The sequence below is a fragment of the Eretmochelys imbricata genome, chromosome 18 (genome assembly GCF_965152235.1).
Source record: "Eretmochelys imbricata isolate rEreImb1 chromosome 18, rEreImb1.hap1, whole genome shotgun sequence".
Taxonomy (NCBI): domain Eukaryota; kingdom Metazoa; phylum Chordata; order Testudines; family Cheloniidae; genus Eretmochelys; species Eretmochelys imbricata.
Window position 1 is genome coordinate 16,133,332 of NC_135589.1, and position 15,266 is coordinate 16,148,597.

The window sequence follows — 15,266 nt, forward strand, 5'->3', positions numbered from 1 at the left end:
CCCAAGGCCCCTTGCACCTCATTGCTCAGTTATAAAAGCCCCTGCTATTCCAGGCCCACAGCTCTGCCAATGCATCTTATTCCTGACCCGCAGCGCTCCCTCTTCTGCGGGTCCTGGGCCCTTTCAGGGCTCTGTCAATGTACTTTTGGCCAGAATTTTGTAAAGTACTTAGGTGCCTACAGATGCAGATGGGGATAGGCACGCAGAGGGGTTTTCAAAAGCATGTAGGATTTCAATGGCAGTTAGGCACCTAGGACCTATTGAAAACCCCACTAGGACTGCCTACTTGCATCTTCAGGCACATGAATGCTTTCCAAAATCTGGCCCATCCATCTTCAATTGCAGAATTTCTTGCTATTCTACTTCCACTGCTTGGTCAACACACTTCAGTCCCAATCCACGGAACCCCTGCAGTTCCAGAACTGGGCCTCTCTTGAGTCAAGACTGCCAGGCATCTGGGATATAGCATGGTAGTTTTGTTATGTGAAGGAAAATCTAATAGGGATTAGGATGAAACCACCAAACTCCCTTACAACTGCGTTTGGGAATTAGTTCTCCAGAGACGACAGGCTAGTGCACTAAAGGATCCAGCCAGGATCCATCCCATTGCCAGTGTAGATCTAAAAGCAGGGCTCACTGGAGTTCACGTGTAGTTAAGTGCAACTCCGTCCAATAAATTTAGCTCATAAAAGGGAAGAACCAATCTCTCAAAAGACACTACACAGCAATGTGGCTGTACTCACCTGCAGGAGGGTCTGGAGGGGGCACGTCAGCGATGGGTGATGAGAGAAAAAAGAAGAAAAAAAGGCACATTACTTAACATTTCCCGAGTGATCAAGTGCAAAATCAACCCCCAGCGAAGCTTCTCAAGGCGTAGCGACCATGTTTTCCAGATGCACCGGCAGGCTCAGAATTATCCATGCAATTTCTGTGCCCCTCCAAATCTTGTATTTCTGCACACAAGCAGTAGCTACGTACCAGGGTCAGGGAGCCAAACATCTCAGTGCCTGATGTGCATGGCAGATCTGACACTGTGGGCCCATGGGAATGTGAGTGTGTAGTTCTGGGTTTGCAAACTGAGAAGACAGCACTGCAGCTGCTTTCTATGAATGTCCAGCAATAGCACAAGGGAACAGCATTTGATTTGGTCTTCCATAGCTGTACAGAATAACGAGTTAGATGCTGTCAGTGCAGCAACCGGTATATACTCGGCAACAGGCCATGTTAGAATCCGTGTTAGCAAAGGAGGGGATGTAGGGGCCAGACTCCTCGGTTTTCCCTTACGATTCACAAGCATTGCAAGGGGATCTTTAATTTCTGCCAAAGAAGACCTCAGTTTAGCATCTCATCCCTGATCATGCAGACCGACACCCTTCCCCTGCTACTGCACTGGGAGTTTGTTATCCAACTCTGGGGGTTAGATTTGAATCCACAGTTTGTGGGTCCAGAGTCAAGAACTCATCCAGCTGCAACACCCAGTGCCCCACTCTCAGCTACTGGACAGCTCCCCTGTAGCAAATAGAGGTATGCCAATGTAACCGGCTGAGGGTTTGCCCCCACGCCCATGACTCCAGTTGAGTTACTCTGGATTTGCATGGTGTCAGCGGAAGTGGACTGTGGCACACCTTTGTCACTAGGTGTCATGCCAAGGCAGGGTAGCGACATGCTGGCTTCACTAGCCGAATGCACTGATCCAGTGGAGCAGAGGTGGGCTCTGCATCTTTTTAAATGCATGGTGCATGTGAATCCTTTCCCGTCAGTCCTGCTCTGGGACGGGCATGAGAAACGCAACATGCCTCTCTGTGCAGAGTCTGGACTTTGCTTTGGCAGCAAAACACTGGAATCCATCTCCTCCTCCCCAGCGGCCGCTGTGCAGACGACCGAACTGCCCTCTCCTCTCCCAGCCTGTCAATCCACTTCCTTGCTCATGAGGACGAAATCAATATTGGGCTTTGCCTGGGTCTCAGCTGGGCATTTCCTTTCAGACATCCACAGGACATGCAAGCTAAGCAACCTACTTAGGCCCCAGGGAGGAGATTTAAGCAGACTCCACTGACCTCCCCGGCAACTCAGCAAGAGTCTTAGTGTTAATATTGCATGGGAAACTGCAGCTTTGTTGTATGAAAAGATCCTAGGATGTTTCTTCAAGGATCCTGTAGCCCTGCTAGCTGGGGATGGGCCCAAACTCCATATCTGCCCTGTTTCTCATGCTCCCGGCACTGAGATACTTTTGACACAGGTGGCATAATTGTTTCTGAAGCCATGCCCCGTAGGACTGTGGTCTTAGCATATCTTAGAAGCTAAAGAAGGATCATCCGAGGTGGATGTCCAAGGAAAACACAGGAAGTGGTGTTGGTAATTCACTCTTCCCTTTTCATCAGTACTGAACCACTGCTTCCACGGAGATCTAAGGGGATCCACACTGCGTGACATGGGCTGTTGACTCAGCCATAGGCATTCTTTCCTTTGGCTTGTTAGTAGATGAAGGGATGTCAACTTACTCATCATCGATATCGCTTTTGTTATGTGAATTTTTTTTCTTTTCCATTGGGAAAAATGGTTCGTATAACTGGTTGTGCAAAAGACTGGTGGCCGTAAAATCAAGTTTCTACTGGAGCACCAAAATTTTCCCCAAAATATTCTCCTCTTACTGGTGAAGTTACCCACCCCGCAGCTGCCTTCTTGATGGAGGAGGAAAAAAATCTGGTTTTGGGCTCATTAGAGAAGAGGTTTCCTTTAAGTAATAACGGTCAAGGCACAGGGCATATTCCAGGGGTTAGTAACTGGCTGGTTTACAGAATGGGAGTGTTTAGAGCCAGAGGGATCAGGAGACTTGATAGCCTGGGAAGTAGACATCTCTGCATTTTTCACTCAGGGGCACCACGGCCCATGGTCATTATTGAGATTATAAACCAGGCAGGAGACAATCAAGTGGAAACACTATTAACAATCTCTTTGTTACGGGCAAACAACGAGCAGACAGGGGAAAAATTATTTGTGAATAAATCATGGTGAAAAAGAAATCAGACCTCATTTATTTGATGGATATTCTCTGACCACCTATAGAGCGGGTAAAATTTATTTACGAATAAGTGATTCGACAAGGAAGGGATAAAATTCCTCAGATAAACTCTTGGGGGCTGATTCTCAAGGCTTCTCTAACGGCCCCGAAGTTCAGATTACAGGGGTGTGAACTGCTGTGCACACCAAAGGGCTACACTGTAACTCCCCTCCACCCCCATAGATGCTGCTAGTATGAACTAAAAGGTACCAAGTTTATGTTAACATAGCACCAGCCCGAGTCCAGACGTATACACAGATATATTTATGGCTATAGTGCGAGCCCACGACTGGAGACCGGGGCTCTGAGACTCGCTCTGGGTTTCTGCTTGCCATGAAGATGCACCCTCAATGCTTGACCTTGGGGAAGTCACTTCACCTCTCTGTATTTCAGTTTATCTAGCTTCAGCATTGGCTGACTAGTACTAATGTAGCAAAGGGGCTTTGTCAGGCATAACTGATTTATGTTTGTGAAGCCGTTGGAGAGCCTCAGATGGAGGGTGCTAGGAAAGGGCAGAACGTGACTCTTCAAAGAACAAAGAGGATCCTTCCTTATATCTAATAATGTCCATGCTGAACGGACATCCATCCATCCCCATATGTACCCCTCGGTCTGCTCATCCAACCATACCCAGACATTATCTATCTATCTAACTATCTATCTATCTAATCATGTAGTGAAAGGCAGTTTGGTCTCTTCACCACCTGTACCTGTCTATTGGACCTCAGTTTAAATAGCTTTGCTCTGCCCCTTTGGGGAGGGATGTGGAGATCTCTACTCAGAAAGCAGGCAGGGCCTCTTGTACCTGGTAGCTGGGAATTCGTCCTGTGGGAGGGAAGTGAGATATGGGGAAGAGAGGTGCATTTCCCTCCTCTTCTCCCTCACAACCCATTAACCTAACCGGGGCGGGGGGGAAGGGGGATCTCCATGTGAATGAAGAAATGGCCCTTTAGCCAGCCCAGCCCCCAGGGAGCAAATGGCTCCATCCATCCCTCCGTCTGCTGGCGGAGTTAAAAGGGGGCGCTGACCATCTGGTGGAGCTGGGGCAGTCAGGCGTGCTGGAGAAAGGTGGAGGGGAAGCCGGCCGGACAGATGTGAGAGCAGACAGACAAATTTCGGGAGGGATGTGCTGCCACCATGGCAGCTGCAGACGCTGGGGCTCGCCAGACGCTTTGTCCGGCTTGTGAGGGCAGGATGGGGAGAAGAGAAAAGAGAGGGAATGGATGAGACGAGGGAGGGAGAATGGGAGAGCTGCGGGGCTGCTCTAACTGCTCGTCAAGCCAAACCTGGCTTCCCAGAGCGATATCCCAGCCTTACGTGACACTGTTTTTATGTGTGGACTCATGACAATAACATGCTCCAGGAATGGTTCCCTGTGCGCAAGAACCTCAAAGTGCTTCACAGACATTAACCAATTAAGCCTCACAACCACCTAGGGAGGTAGAGAAGCATCACACGCAGGGGGAAACTGAGGTACAAGGAGGTGAAATATTTGCCCTAGGGTAGAGAGGGCCCAGAACCCAGGAGTCCTGCTCCTGATCACTTCAGCTCCAAACACTAGATGGCACTCCCATTCTGTAAACCAGAATAGTGCTAGTTGGGAAGGGACCCCCCAGCAGCTGCATCCAAACCCAGCTCTGGCACACGACGGCAGAAAGGTTTAACTGCCGCATGGTGTGTAACCCAGCTGCAGGGCCATTACACTCCCATCGCTAGCTTCTCCCGCAGCAGTCCTCTTGCTGGGAGGCTGAGGTGCCGCTAACCACTCAGCTCTCCGTGCTGACGGAGAGTGATGTCCTCTCATGCCAGCCTGCAGCCCCCTGGGACTCACCCTCTGTTGTATCAGTGCATGCTTGTGCTCCATCTCCCTCTTCTCCACGGCCGAGTCGATCACCAGCTGGTCTAGCTGAAGACAGGGAGGAGAAAACCAGAAGGAAAATTCAGTGAGATGGTTCCCATTACCGAGCCCCCAGCCATCTCTCCCACTTCCCCTCCTCTGGGCTCACGCCAGTCTTGCAAATGGCCTACGTCCTGGGGAGGGATGCAAGTTTCCCCGGGTCCAGTGAGGCTGCGTTTGGGTGGGCGCTGTGGGCTGGTGCAGCAGTTAACTTTCCACCCCTGGGACCTCCTCCCAGAACATGGGATTTGGGGTGATGCTCTGTCACCGCCCTGGTTACAGGGAGCTCCTTAGACCAAAGCACAAAGATTATCCTGAAGCACATCACTATGAGCTTTCGCGCTCCTGTCTGCACCACCTGGGCATGCCCACCACCCTATGAAATCCCAACTTCTTCCCCAGTATGCACTGTCAGTATAAGACCAGGGCTAGAATCTGATCAGGAATCTGGAGGGTATGTCTCCAGTCCAGGCCCTAAACTTTGGCAAGAAAGATGCAATACAAAAAAAAACAACAAAAACAAAAAAAAACAAAACAGGATGCCTTGTGCCTGGGAAGGCTGCCCAGTCCCAGATGGACCATAGGGGATTTTGCTTGGCCCAGTGAGCAGGAGATGCCCAGAAAGAGCCAACTTGTCTAATTACGGCTGAGCTCCTGAATCCCCATGCCGGCCATGTTCCTGGCAAAGACAGGTTCCGGAGCATTTCCGTCTCGATGCTCAAGGCTTTCATGGTGAAGGGATCACCACAGGGAAATGGCAAACTGAACCAAGCACCCCCTCGCCCCAATCCCTCACCTCGGTGGCTAGCTTCTTCATGTAGGGATCAAGTTCATGAAGGAGGCTGTAGCCCTGCTGGAAAAAGGTGTACTGGGCATGCATGAAGGACAGCATCTGGGGATGGGAAACAAGGCACACGGTCAGAACAGGAGCGGAGCCATGGGGATGGGAGGAGAGGGGAGATTATGCAGGGCACCCTCTCGCCCCAGTAGAATATCAGCCTCAGTGCTGGCCTAGGAAAACAGCCTGAGCAGACACAATCCTCTCTAAAAGAGCTCTCTCGGAGCCCCTCCCTCTGCCAGGGCCAAACGAATCCCCCGTGTCACTCCAATGCCTTCTGTTGGGTGACACCCGGGATAACGCTAGCCTGTGGGAGCTCTCCTCCATGCTGATGATGGCGAAGGAGCGACCCACCTCATAGAACTACATGGAACTACATCTCTTGTGACTGACCAGGCCCTCACTGCACTCAGGAGATCTAGGTTCTATTCCTGGCTCTGTCACCGGCTCCCTGCGTGACCCTGGAAAAGTCACTTGATCTCTCTTCGCCTCTGTAAAATGGGAATAAGAATACGGCACTGCCTCTACGGGGTGCTCTGAGGCCACACGCATCATCTGCGAGGTGCTCAGACGTTATGGGGATGATGGCCATATATGTACCAAGGTAGAGCATATCATTTCTAGACCATGCATATCTCCTTCTCAGGCTCAGCTACATCACCTCTCTCTGCAGACATCAACACATCCTCTTTTTCCACCTTCTCGCTCTTCCTCTGCGCCCTCTCTCTCTCACCATTCCTCCTCCCTCTAATCTTACTAATCTTGCAGGTATCCCCCCCCATCCCGCCCCACATAGTGACAATGGCGCCTTTTCCACAGTGTCACTGTCACTCCTCTCTGACAGCCCTCGCCCTTCCAGAGCGCCGAGGGATTTTTTTTTTGTTTCTTTGTGGTGCGTTATTGTGCCAGAACCCTGCAGCCCACATCGGCCTTCCTGCTTGTGTCACACATGATCTCAGTGCCGGGGGCGCGTGCGGACGTGTATGTGCCTGGGCGAAACGGAGCGTGCAACGCTACTGTAAGAAAAGGAGGACTTCTGGCACCTGAGAGACGAACACATTTATTTGAGCATAAGTTTCCGTGATGCATTCCGATGAAGTGAGCTGTAGCCCACGAAAGCTCATGCTCAAATAAATGTGTTCGTCTCTCAGGTGCCACAAGTCCTCCTGTTCTTTTTTGTGAATACAGACTAACACGGCTGCTTGTCTGAAACAGTCTAATGAGTCACCAGGGGACAGCAGGGAAAACTGAACGGCACCCTTACCGCATCCAGTATTTCAAACTTCTTCTTGGCCTGGAGGACATTGATCTGTGAGGGAATCAAGACAAGACACTCAGCTGCAGCAGCCCATGGGCTAGACATAACAAGCCGCACCCACTGCAACAACCCTAAGCAGGCAGCGGTACTTGGCGCCTGACTGGTCCACTTGGAGATGTAGAGATTTCTGGGTAAAAATTAAAGCCCCTGGGTCAAATTTTCAGACTTAGGCTCCTAAGGGACATAGGTGCATTTGAAGATGCTGCCCCCTTTGTGTTACTGCAGATCACCGGAATAGCTAGGCTGGCCCCAGGAGACTAATCAATACTTGGTGCCTGTGATGTCGATGCACATTTAACATCTGGTGGGCGACAGCTTTGCTTCCTCCTAGCTGCTAGGTCGAGTGGCGTCAGTACAATCTGTGCTGGCTCAGGGCTACGCATTCGCCATAGCTCAGCTGGCCACGTAATCCGCACCCACGGTACCTGAGCATGGGGACCTTGTTCCTAAAATAACCCATTGTCATTGACAAAGGAAACCAGTTCCGTGACTTTAGCGCTCAGGAAAGGCATCAGTCGCCTGACAGCCCTGGAAACCGAAGTTATCCTCACAGCACCGGCAGCTGCTGTGCAAACTTCCACTGCGTGGCCCCCAGCCTGCCTCTGATCTCCTGTGGTCTGTGGTCACTTCTAAGGATGAAAGAAGGGGCCTTCAGTCACACACTCAGTCCTTAGTCTAGCGCCATATTTCCGTGGTCAGAGAAGCACGACAGCACCATCTAGTGAGGCTGAAACGTACTCTGCGGCTGTCGTAACACCTCTCTGCAAAACACAGTCGGTGTTGGTGCTAAAGCACCTCCGTTCTGGTGCTCCTTCAGCTGGTGCTGAGCAGTGCGGTTCAAAAGCACGTTCCAACATCTCTCAGCCTGCTCCGTGCAACTTTGACCAGGCAAATCCCAGCTTCAATCCCCATTATAAAAGACAGGGCATGATGCGGCTGATTCCTGTGCTGTCCTTTTATTTCTGGAGACCTGCCATATGTCACCAATACAGAGAGTTTGGTGGGCTCTCATCTTAACCCCTAATTAATTGAATCGCAAAATCACAGCACCTTTTGAAGCAACCAGCAGCTTTTGCCCAAGAAAGGCACAAGGACCAGAATAGTAGAGGACGCTTGGTGAATTGGCTGCCAGGTACACTGTAAGAGCCATAAATCCAGCCTAGCATCTGTGTCTAGGTCCATTAGTGAGCACTAGTGGTTCACGAGATAACAGATGCCAAAATCAGGTGGGCGAGACTGCTGCAAAACTGTTTGGTTGGTGAACTAGTGCAAACGCTCTCAGGACCAGTACATTCTTGTCAGCTCTGGTCATGGACCACAGGTCAGGAGATGAAAAATGCTTCTGAGATTTATAAAACATTAAAGGGAAATGAAAAATAAGAGGCTGCAGAAGAGATGGTGATGCCTTAAAAATAAAAAATGAATAGTGTGCAGTTACATAATACCTTTCCCATGGATCCCATCTGGGAAGCCTTACAAGTGCTGTAATTAGCACTAGAGAGACTGTCAAATGTAGCAGAAGATTTCTATGGGGCTTCAGCTGTCGGTGTCACGAACAATATGTTACCATGACAGCTGCAAAACAGGTCCCGGTGTGTTAGTATCTCATTTATAAATGTGGCACCAATTAGCTCCAACCATGCTGCACTTGGAGTAGCTGAGACGAGAGTGGAGCGAAAGTTACAGGCAGGGACCGAGGGCTCGATTCTCCCCCATGTCTGAGCTCTGCTGGGCGCAGGGGATGGAGTGTGTCTGCGTTTGGCAGAACCTGCCTCCCGATTCCTCCTCAGCCATGTCCCATCTTCTGCTATAGCTATCCAGAGGGCTTTATACCAGCGAGTATCATGTAGAGGAACTTGACTCAGACACATCCCAAGCCTGCCCCACAACCTTCCCCCTCCTCCCTTCCATAGCCAGGATGGGGATAGGGGATGGATGGGAGCCAAATCGGGGGCGGGGAGTTCCACTCCACCAGGGGAACTCCATGGCCATTTACAATCAGAATCTGGCCTCTATGCACCACCTGAGGAATGCAAAGGTGCCAGATCACCCTGGAGAACCTGGCCCTGAATTGCAATTCTCTGGGTCTGAGCCCCTTTTGGACTCATTTTTGTGTGTGCAAATATTCATAAAAGCAAAGTTCCTTCATGCAAATTTTGGGCCTGTGGCCAAAGTCTGTTTCGTGATAAACGGAAATAGTTTCGGGTAAAAGCGGGAGGGGCAGGCTTCCTGCTTTTCCCAGGCTGTTGGTCCAGGAAATGAGCGCTGTGTCTTTCCAGCTATGGTCTGGTGCTAGTGGAAGTGCCAAGCCGTAAGGATTAAGACATGTCAGTCGTGGCCTTGCTAGGACTGTTTCCTGGCATCTTGCATGAGGCCAAAAGGTATCTTTTTTCCAGATCTCTTTCTCCCACCATAGAGGCTTCTGTTAATTGTTTGGTCTCATCTAGACATTCCAGTAAATAAACCAAACCAGCCACTAGATGGCACGCCTAGGCCACACAAATGCATACTGGTAAAAACAAATTAATCTGGCAGTTAAAAATACCCAGTTACTTCAAGTAACTGATTCATGCAATCCAATTTTGGGGGCGGGGTGGGGGGGTGAGGGGGAGGGACTTTGGCAGATTTGCACAGTAGTTAACTAATTTAACTCCAACTTTCCTTGATCATCTCACTGACAGATATTTGGCTGCTGTGATAAATCAGAGAGCTGAGAGGCTGGAATCTGCTTTTCCCCAAGGCACATTGCATCCTAGCATCCTTGGGCAAGGTGAGAGGCACATTAGCCAAAAAATGCTGAGCCAGATTCTGCATTGCAGGCCAACCCCTTTACGTCCTCTGAGCAGGACTCCTCTTGTTTCCGAGACCTTTGAAATAGGGAAGGGGAATTGTCGGAAGGGGACAGAGATTGGTAAAACAGCCGCACTTAGGGTGCAGATTGAAGTTATGTCAAGGGCCCCAGCGTGTCCATATAAATAAATAAAATGCTAACTCTGTCCCAACTCTAATGTCGCTGAGCCTAAAGAGATGCAAAGGGATCCTGCCCCAGTTCCTCTGCCTGTGTCTTTTGGGGCACATGGCTTTAGATCGGTCCCTCCCCACCCCCTGCAGGGCTAGCAGAGAAATCCCACTGGATCAGCCTCTGGCATTAGTGGCACTTTCTACCTTCGTCAGCATTGGATATTGGCCTAGAACACAGGAACTTCTTTCCCTAGTGACCTTGCCAGCAACCACAGCTGGATTTCTCTCTAAATCCCAGAAGCCGAAGAGCTACAATCCCTCAAGGTTAGCAAATTTACAAATTAAAGGGACAGCATCCCCTTTCCACCCACTGCTGATTCTCAGCAATCAGTAGGATGTGACGCCATAGACTATCTCATGATAAGACAGACGGTGCTGGCAGATGGTCCCAATTTGGTGCTGCAGGGAATGAGGGCTAGTGGAGTGACACATGGATCAATATTTGCACTGAATTTGTTCAGTTATTAAACCCATTGCCTGGAAGGAGGAACCTGAAGTCAGCTGATCAAATCTGCAAACGATGCAAACGAAGCTTTGGCGGTGGGCAAGGGGTAATTACAGGGGCAAAAACTATGTTCCTTGAGGAGACTGTAATGCTAAAAGGAGCTTCAATCAAGGGAATTAGTTTAAGTTTTCTTTATGAAAAATGATTGTGACATTTCGCTAGGGTGCAGTTTTTCAAGCAATGTGTACACACACACGTGTATGCGTGCCCAAATATATACACAAACACGCACACATGTGCCCAGAGGTTTTCTTTCAGGAAACTCTCTGTAGGAGGAATGGGCTGTGACTCACCATCAGAACATAGGGGAGAAAAGCACTCAGAGGCATTATCTCTCCTTCTTACTTTGGCTAATTGCACAATGCCATCTTGTAAGCCCTGCTGGAGAGATCTGCAGATCAGAGAGGCAGAGACTTCTGAGAGAAACCGGCTCTCCCTTAGGCCTTGTCTATCCTGGGAATTTGCCACGCAATCAATGTCAGTTATAGAGATAGCAGCCCCACCAATACGTGTACACCTATGGACCTTACGCCACCTTCAAGCAGGGGTAAAGTAAGCATTTGATATGGACAGGCTGGAGTATGCCAAGTAAAGGGTGGTCAGAGCAGACTTGGGATTTAGGGCAAACTGTGGCTTTCCTGTTTATCCTTGGGGTTGCAGCAGCCCGGCTACCTCACGACTGAAATTAGGGCAAACCCTCAGTACAGATATGGCCTTTCATTCCAGGTCTGCTCGAAACACCTTTGACTGGGTCTCGCCAGATCATGCACTGGCTTTTAAAAACTTCCCAGGGATTCTCTTTGAGGCAGCAGGTTAAGTGCTGGATAATTTCACAATCAGATGCTCTTTAAAATCCAAATGTCCGATCCTCCTTTCTCACCTCCACCACCCAATGGTTCCTCTACTCTCGGCTGATGGATAATCAGCATTTATCCTGAGCTCGCCTGATTCTATGACAGGAAGACTGGATGGAGCTGGTGGGCCAGAACCTCACCTGTAACACGTAGTCCAGGGCCAGGTGTCGGAAGCACTTCCTGGTGATGGTCAAAGTGCCCGTCGCTTCCTCCACCTCGTGGGGCTTGTGCCGCGGGGCCTGCGCATTCTTCACCAGAGAGATCTCCATGTCCTCGCGCACCTTGTCAAACTGTTTCTTCGTCTCCTTGAACTTCCGGACATCACTGGAACCCAAAGGGGAAGAAATGGTGGAAACCACCATTACAGGGCAGGCAGGACCACCAGGGAATCAGCATTGGAATGCAGCAGGGATCCCGGTGGTGTATGATCTCTCTCATGGCCAGACCCTGACCTCACACCGTACTCAGTGACCCCACTCAGCTCTGACAAATCTGGGGCTGGAAGGAATTTTCCCCCAGCTCAGATTGGCAGGGATCTTGGGGCAAGGGGAGGGGAGGGTTGCCTTCCTCTTTCGCATGGGGCCTGGTTTGCCTGCTAGGATTATCTGGGCATATCTCTTCTAATGAATTCCTTGGCACTGCAGGGGGTTTCGGGTATTGGTGGCACCTCGGTCTCCCCTGTTCTGTGCCTGTACCCCGCAGTTTAGTCTCCTGAGGACTGAAATGTCGTGGTCTAACTAAAGTCTTTGCGCTTCGTGTAGGAGTATCTGGATGAAATGTAACGGCCCGTGATAGACAGGAGGTTTCACTCATGGTCCCATCTGGCCTTAAAGTTCCATGAAACAATGAATCAGACTCAGAATCTGACCCAAAGCATCTCCCTCTGGATGCAGAGACTAACACTGTGCTGTCCCTTCAAAGCAGTTAGAGGCGTCACCAAGATCAATACCCAGCAACCCGCACAACCCTAATGATGCTCTCCAGCTGCCTTGCAATGAGACTGGGATGTTTCATAACAGGCACTATAAGAAACAGTCAAATTATATGTCACCAAAAATACTGTACTGGAGCCATGAAAATACCACAAATCAGCCAGTTCTGTTTAAAATTCACTGCCCAGCCAAGTGCACTTTGCCCATATGCATGTCTCTTCTGACCTGCCTGCCAGTTGGGTTTGGTGATCTGAAGTGTTAAAATTAGAAGTTTTATTTTTCCCCCCAGACTTTTTTGAGCTCTTGTAACTGGCACGTTTATTTGTTTAGTGTGCTAGATGAGAGATATTGGATCCATAAAGTGAACTTTATGAATCATTAGTAGCCTCTACAGACCTCAAGCGACTCTGGGGCCCCACTGGGGCAGGTGCTGTACAAACACAGAGTAAGAGACAGACCCTTTCCTGAAAAGCTTACCAGAGAGATAAAGGGTGGAGAGGAAACAAAGTGACTCACCCAAGGTCACACAGCAAATCAGTGGCAGAGCCAGTAACTAGAACCCAGGTTTTCTAAGTTCCAGTCCAACACCCTTTGTCCTGGACCACCCTGCCTCCTGTTGGGCACAGGGCAAGCTCACTACCTTGTGTTCAAGTACTTCCGTGTCCTCACACATCTCAGGTATGGCATTACCCAGCACAGTCCACGTTGAAATGCTGGCTTGTTTACAATAATTACACCACGTTAGATGCTTACACAAAATGCATTTGTGTTTCAATGCTCTGCAAAGACAGGAATCACTTTACCCATCGCTGAAATGCAGACACTTCTGGGTTGGAAAACAGCTCCTGTTCCACACTGCTCAGCCACACAACTCTTTAGGGCAGGAGGTGAAGGAAAATACTATAACCAGCGGAAACTACCCTGATATGGATTTTGATTCCTGCCAAAAGTACCAAGGGGCCTTAAAAACACCTTCAACTTGAAATCTAGTCAATGAAATACAAATAGCTGCATAATAACCGCCCCTGCCCCTGCAGCCCCACCCCCATCCCAACAACCTTTATAAGCTTTTCCTAATTCTCGAAAAGTTTTCACCGCCCTGTTGCTTTAAGAAAGACAGACATAGAAACCAGGAGAAACGGACTCTGCATATACAGGGGAAACATGGGAGTCTCCTCGAGACTGGAGCTACCGTCTGAGGCAGAGCAGAAGCGCCAGCAGTATAAATCTCTCAGCAGCCGCATGTCCGCTGTTAATCAAGTCACCCACAGCGGCATCTCTTGTTCAGGGCGCCACAGACTGCTCAGGTGGCCTGAGCAGCCACTCACTTATTTGCAGAAACCAAACCAACCCGTGAGGTCATGGTCCTCTTCAAACCCGAAGGATGAACAACAGGCCCTCAACTTCACTCCTCTCTGCCCCTCACGCTGGAAGGGCTCACTATGACACCCACGCACAAACATGGCCTGCTCCCGTTCTCTCTCGCTCTGTGACACAGAAACACACCCGCGCACGCTCATCTGCTGAATTTCAAGTGCCACAAACTTCACCGTGAAAACAATCCCTTCCTGAGCTTAAAAATGTCCCCTCGGCCTCTATTATTATCCCTGCTGGGCTCTGGCCAGTGGGCTCGGTGTGGCCAAGTGGCACGGGCTCTCACCAGCCCAACAGCTGGCGTCAGGCTTTCTACCCAGCTATTATTATGGCTGCCAACAAGCTCCCTCCTGAGCCAATGCTAAAAATGAATGGTGTGGCTTCCCCTCCCGCCAGGATGCTTAGCAAAGGAGAGAGGGAGGGGAGTATGGCTGATGTCTCTTTACCCCACCCTCAGCCCAGCTGCACAGGTAATAAGCCACATGGACTCTGAGGTTCCAGCCACAGACTTCCAAGGGACCCGGCAGAGAGTGGAGGAGTTGGACCCATTTAGCACAAGAGGCCCAGCTGTGTGGAAGCCGGAGAAGGGCTGCTGGCATTGCACGGAGCGGGGCATGGCAAGAGAGGAAGCATTTCTCGGGGCTTTCTGAGTTGGGGATGGGGAAATCAGGTGATTTTTCCTACTTTGCAGCAAGGGTGTCACCTGCCAGGCAACCCATAGCTGGCGTTGCAAAGAGCTATTGGCCCTTCAACGTCTATGCACATTAGAAACGGGTAGGAGTCCATGGGAGGGCATGCAGGAGGGGCAGGCTGGAGCCTACAGCCTATAGGTAAACAAGGAAGCCTTGCCTTGCCCCACCCCACCCCAGGACTGGGCTATTTAAAGAGGAACAGGAAGCAGAGCAGCAGAAGCTCTGCAGGCTGCAATGGGCAGTGGTGTCTTGCTCAGGCTGCAGAAAACCAGCCAGAGACGTGCTTTGATGGACTTGAAGTTGGGGAGCTCTGAACCAGGGTCCTGATGAACTGTCTATTGTCATTGCTTCTGTCCTGAAACCTTATTAAAAGGGGACATGCTCTTTGGTGAGTGTGTGTTGGCTTCTCCTTGACCCAGGCTGTTAAAGCGAATTTTATTGGTGCCCCAACTGGGGGGGAATTAAGATGTGGCACACCCTCAGCACCACACCAGGCAGGCAAGGGGGTGGGTGGGGATGGCCCAAGCTGTTACAGAGAAGTGGAACTGGAGATGGTCTTTCAGCTGGAGAGCTCACAGATGGCTAGTGTTTTTCCGTCTCATTTACCTACAAGAAACCCCTGATTCTCCTGCCAACCCTGTCTTGGGACAATATTTCTGTTCAGCTGAGGCTTCTTGCAACCCCTGATTTCTTAACAGTGTGCCCCTCCCACGGCTTCCTTCCCAGCATCAGTCAGATTACGCATGAGACTGGATCCACTCAGCTCCTGCTGGG

General features: G+C 50.2%; 1 protein-coding gene across 1 annotated transcript in view; it reads right to left on the reverse strand.

Moving 5' to 3' along the window:
• ACAP3 (ArfGAP with coiled-coil, ankyrin repeat and PH domains 3) overlaps positions 1–15,266 on the reverse strand; it is a 118,733-nt gene that overhangs the window by 47,653 nt on the left and 55,814 nt on the right. Inside the window, exons 6-10 of the mRNA XM_077837201.1 lie at positions 11,635–11,818; positions 7,061–7,105; positions 5,755–5,850; positions 4,893–4,967; positions 744–755 (exon numbers count right to left, since the gene is read on the reverse strand). Of these exons, the coding sequence (XP_077693327.1) occupies positions 744–755; positions 4,893–4,967; positions 5,755–5,850; positions 7,061–7,105; positions 11,635–11,818 (412 nt within the window). The remainder of the gene's footprint in view (positions 1–743; positions 756–4,892; positions 4,968–5,754; positions 5,851–7,060; positions 7,106–11,634; positions 11,819–15,266) is intronic.